Source organism: Prunus dulcis, chromosome 2 (genome assembly GCF_902201215.1).
Source record: "Prunus dulcis chromosome 2, ALMONDv2, whole genome shotgun sequence".
In the NCBI taxonomy this organism is placed as follows: Eukaryota; Viridiplantae; Streptophyta; class Magnoliopsida; order Rosales; family Rosaceae; genus Prunus; species Prunus dulcis.
The window spans coordinates 5,942,756-5,947,600 of NC_047651.1; the positions used below are offsets into that span (position 1 = coordinate 5,942,756).

Here is a 4,845-nt window from a genome sequence, read left to right on the forward strand (position 1 = left end):
TAGGTGCAACTAAAGAGTCTGGGACTTGCACAGAATTCACATTTGAAGGCTCCAACCATTTCTGTTCTTTCTTATTGAGGACTTGATAGTTGCAGAAATGCCAGGTCCATGGTCTTGACTCTTAATTGGGATATCAACCTTGGCTTTAACAATACATATATCATTCACAAGATAACCTGCGCTGCAATCATAAAGCTCACTACAAGGCATAAATGATCTGAAGCCCCACTCACTTGAGCCCTTTTTGAACACTAGTCGAACAGTGCCTGTGAAATTCAAGGAACGGAATAATAATAATTTAGAACGCAAAGTACATCGCCAGATAATAAAGAAACAACAACAAATGAACTCTAATTCCAAGTTACTATAGAAGTGTTTCGATATATGTATTTATGAATTGAAACAATGATAAAAGAACAGTGCTTATAATAGTTCAGAACCAATAAATACCATAACCAGCAAGGGTTTAAACAGAGAAAAGCTAATCTTGATAAAAGGCTAAGTTTACGAAGTGAAACAAATTAACTAAGAAACCAAATAACTTGACTTAACTAAAGTTCCCTCAAGCTATTTTCTTCTCCAAAACTTATCTCAAGCTGGAAGACAATGACCAGCTTGTTACATAACTAAAGTTCTAAAAGACATAAAGTCTAAAATGGGTTATTTCGTATGCACACAGGACACTAATATGTCCTTGGTACGATCATATTGTGCTTAGCCCCGCATGTTGCGCTATTCAAATTATAACCAATTCAGGTCCATGACATGATTTTGTCAAGCAAGCTACTATTCACATTGAAAGCGTAAAAGAAACTAAACAAAAACATGAAACTGGATGACAATTTGTAGGGGAATCAATTTGTTATATATTTTGAACCATGATACCAATTAAGAATATAATTTCTTGCCATATCAACTTAGGCATCCTATTCATTCAAACTGGATGACAATATACCCCCTGTCAATGTGAAGAAATGTGTCATCACAAAATGACTAAAGTTCACATCACATGCATGTCTCCACAAAGGAAATGGATTAGATCCTGTCCAGTGATAGTTGCCATTACTATTTTTTCCAAAAAATAAAAGATATAGGATTAACAGATTTGCATATTTCCTTTCTTTCCACCAAGTAAAAAATTCTATGAAGTGTAATGGCCCATTTGAATTCGAGCATTTGAGGGCCAGCATTAGAATTTGGATGGTCCAAATTATTGAGAGGACGCTGTTTGAGCCTTCTACAAAAAGTTAAACTGTATAGAATGGAAACCATCACATATTCAATTGATTGTGCTTTGCCATAAATGACAACGCAACAGAGATAAACACAAACGAAAAAGAAATGAGCAGTAACGAAAAGTACCCTTTGCAGGCTTTGCTATTGACTTCTTGGTGTTAAGTTGATTAACCATGGTCAATCTAAAGTGGGCACATGTAGTCCACCCAGGTGGCAATGTTGAAATATCTGCAACACTCAAATACAATGAGAAGCTCTCTGCCTCTGCTAGGCTTGCGCGAACCTTTGGATGTACATGTTAATATACAGAACATTATCTTTTATATTTATTCAATCATCAATGTAATAAGGCTTATAGAAATACAGAGAGATTGGCTAGATGAAAGAGGAGAGAATTTCAGAGAGAGAGAGAGAGAGAGAGAGAGAGAGAGATTGGAGAAGAAGCTAGCTAAGATTGTATTAGCTCAGCTTCAATATGACATGCATATATTGTACTCTGACAAAACCGTTAGGAATGGAATATTCCTCATTACATCATTCAATCCTAGCCACTCATTTAAATACCCTATGAGATAAAGACAAGTGGCACAAGATTATTACATTTTCTGCTGCATACTTGGACTGTGATCCAAAGCTGCTTTTTAAACGAAGAATAGAAACTTCTTTGTTCTAATTACATTTCAGCAATCACACTTATAAACCAACACTCCCTTCTAAATGATGTGCTGAAATGACTCCTAGAGCTTTCCTCAGATATTCAAATCGATCTCTTGCCAAAGGCTTGGTGAAAATATTAGCAAGTTGTTCTTCAGTTTTGCAATATAGTAGATCAATCTCACCATCTTGAAGTGCATCTCGAATGAAATGAAACATTCAATTGATATGTCTGGTTTTGTGATGATGAACTGGATTCTTCAATATAGCAATAGCTGAAGTATTATCACATAGCAATTTAGTTGGTTCTACTTGCTCTTCCCCAAAGTCTAATAATACAAACCTCAGCCAAATAGCTTGTGCAGTAGCTTATGCTGCACTCATATACTCAGCCTTTACAGTTGAAAGAGCAACACTGCTTTGCTTGATTGAAGCCCAAGAAAACACACCTGATCCCAAATTAAATGCATAGCCAGATGCGCTTCTCATGTCATCCTCACTTCCACTCCAATCACTATCACAGTAACCTATTAGCACTGCCCTTTTTCCCTTTTCATACGCAATTCCATAATTCATAGTACCTTGAATGTATCTCAGCACCCTCTTTGCTGTTCCCATGTGCTTCTTGGTTGGATTATGCATGAATCTAGCCAAGAGGCTTGCTACAAATATGATATATGGTCTGGCTGCAGTCAGGTAGAGCAAACTCCCTACCATTTGCCTATACAAAGTTTCATCTGCTAGATCACTTCTATCCATTTTTGACAATTTTTCATTCACAGCCAGTGGTGTTGCAACAGGCTTGCAATCCTTGAGTCCAAACTTGTCAAGCAAAGTCTTTGCATACTTCTTCTGGTGTAAGAAGATGCAGGTATCAGTTTGTAGAACTCCAAGGCCAAGGAAGTGATGAAGCAATCCTAGGTCAATCATCTCATATTGCCTCATCATCTCATTCTTGAATTCAGCCATCATTTCTTTTGAGCTCCCTGTGTAGATAATATCATCTACATATAGTGACACAATGAGAATACCACTTGTAGACATCTTAGTGTACAATGTAGCTTCACTTGGACTCCTATAAAAACCAGTTTTAGTAAGTAGGAATTTATCTCTTCATACCAAGCTCTTGGAGCTTGTTTCAAGCCATATAAGGCCTTTTTAAGCCTATACACCTTATCTTCACTTCCTTGTATCACAAAACCAGATGGTTGATCCACATACACTTCTTTTAGCACTCCATTAAGAAATGCCGACTTTACATCCAATTGAAATAGCCTCCAATTTCTCTGTGCAGCTAAAGCCACCAAGGTTCTTACAGTATCAAGTCTTGCCACTGGTGCAAAGGTCTCATTGAAGTCTATTCCAGGCTTCTGAGAATAACCCTTTGCCACCAGCCATCCCCTGTTCTTCTGCACAGATCCATCCAAGTTCAGTTTTGTCTTATAGACCCATTTAACACCAATAATTGGTTTGTCAGATGGTCTATTCACAAGTTCCCAAGTGTTATTTTTGTTTATCATCAAAATTTCATCTTCCATAGCTTCCTTCCATGAATCATCCTTTGTTGCTTCTTCAAAACTCTCTGGTTCTATGATGCACATATTGCATAGATTTCTGCAATGCTTTTGTACTTGCGAGGTGTGTGATCAAAATCCTGGGAGCTTGGCATTCTTTCTTGATCACTAGTTCAGTACTAATACCAAATATTTCACCTTCTTCACTTGTACTTCAGGATTACTGCTGTTTTCTTCTTGTCCTTGCTTACTTGCAGTTATTTCAGCAATTGGAATCTTCACACTTCTTTCTTTCTGTGTATTCCAATCCCAACATGCATCTTCATTGAACACAACATCTCTAGACACAATTATCTTTCCAGTTTCAAGACTATAAAGTCTATACCCCTTTTCACAGCTTCCATAGCCTAAGAAAATACACCTCTCGCTTGTCAAATCCAGCTTCTTCCTTTGTTGACTCGGAATATGAGCATAGCACAATGAACCAAACACTTTCACCAAACACTTTCAGATGCTTAACTCCAGGCTTTCTTCCACTATAAGCTTCAAATGGTGTTCTCTTATTCAAAGCTTTGGTTGGACACCTATTCAAAATATAAACTGATGTATTAACTGCTTCAGCCCAAAAATCAAGAGAGATCTTCTTCTCTAGTAACAAACACTTTGCCATTTCCACAATAGTTATGTTCTCTCTCTGCTACACCATTTTGCTGTGGTGTATATGGAGTTGTTAGCTGCCTTTCTATGCCTATATCTGCACAGAACCTATCAAATTCCACTAAGGTGTATTCTCCTCCTCGATCACTTCTAAGCTTCTTTAATTTATAGCCACTTTGCAATTCCACAGTAGCTTTGAATCTGTTGAATACACTCAGTGTCTCAGACTTTTGTCTTAAGAAATAAACCCAACACATTCTTGTGTTATCATCCATGAAAGTGAGAAAGTATTGATTTTCAGCTTTTGTAGTTGTTTGCATTGGACCACAGATATCACTGTGTACAAGCTCTAGAGGAGTTGATGCTCTAGTAGTAGCTTCCTTTGGAAATGACTCTCTGCACTGTTTGCCTAGAATACAACCCTCACAAACTTCTGTAACAGCTGTAATTTCTGGCAATCCCACAACCATTTCTTGCTCTTGTAGTAATTTCAGACTACTCAGATTTAGATGCCCCAGTCTTCTATGCCATATTGCAGTAGAGTGACAAACACTTTCCTTGTAGGCAAGATGTATTTCAGCCTGCAATTTCATTGGAAAACTTCGATTTCCTCTCATTTTTATCCTTGCAATCAAATTGGAATAAGAACTGTCATTGTAAATCTCCACCTTGTGATCTCCAAACACAAAGTAATAACCATGCTCTATCATCTAGCCCACACTGAGTAAGTTTTCTTTCAAACCAAGTACAAGCATAACTTCTTTGATGTATTTCTTGCCCATTT

At 37.3% G+C, this 4,845-nt stretch overlaps 1 protein-coding gene across 1 annotated transcript; it reads right to left on the reverse strand.

The window, feature by feature from the left end:
• Positions 1–6: 6 nt before the first annotated feature.
• LOC117619475 (ubiquitin carboxyl-terminal hydrolase 12-like) lies at positions 7–1,532 on the reverse strand. Its single transcript, XM_034349445.1, has 2 exons — positions 1,363–1,532; positions 7–266 (listed from the first exon to the last, which is right to left on the reverse strand). Exons 1-2 carry the CDS (start codon positions 1,409–1,411, stop codon positions 37–39), a joined length of 279 nt encoding a protein of 92 aa, XP_034205336.1. The 5' UTR covers positions 1,412–1,532; the 3' UTR covers positions 7–36.
• Positions 1,533–4,845: the final 3,313 nt, after the last annotated feature.

Coding starts and splice junctions, on each gene's coding strand:
- LOC117619475 (XM_034349445.1), bottom strand. CDS start 1,411: ATGGTTAATCAACTTAACACCAAGAAGTCAATAGCAAAGCCTGCAAAG. Junction 267..1,362: donor AATAGCAAAGCCTGCAAAGG/GTACTTTTCGTT, acceptor TGAATTTCACAG/GCACTGTTCGACTAGTGTTC.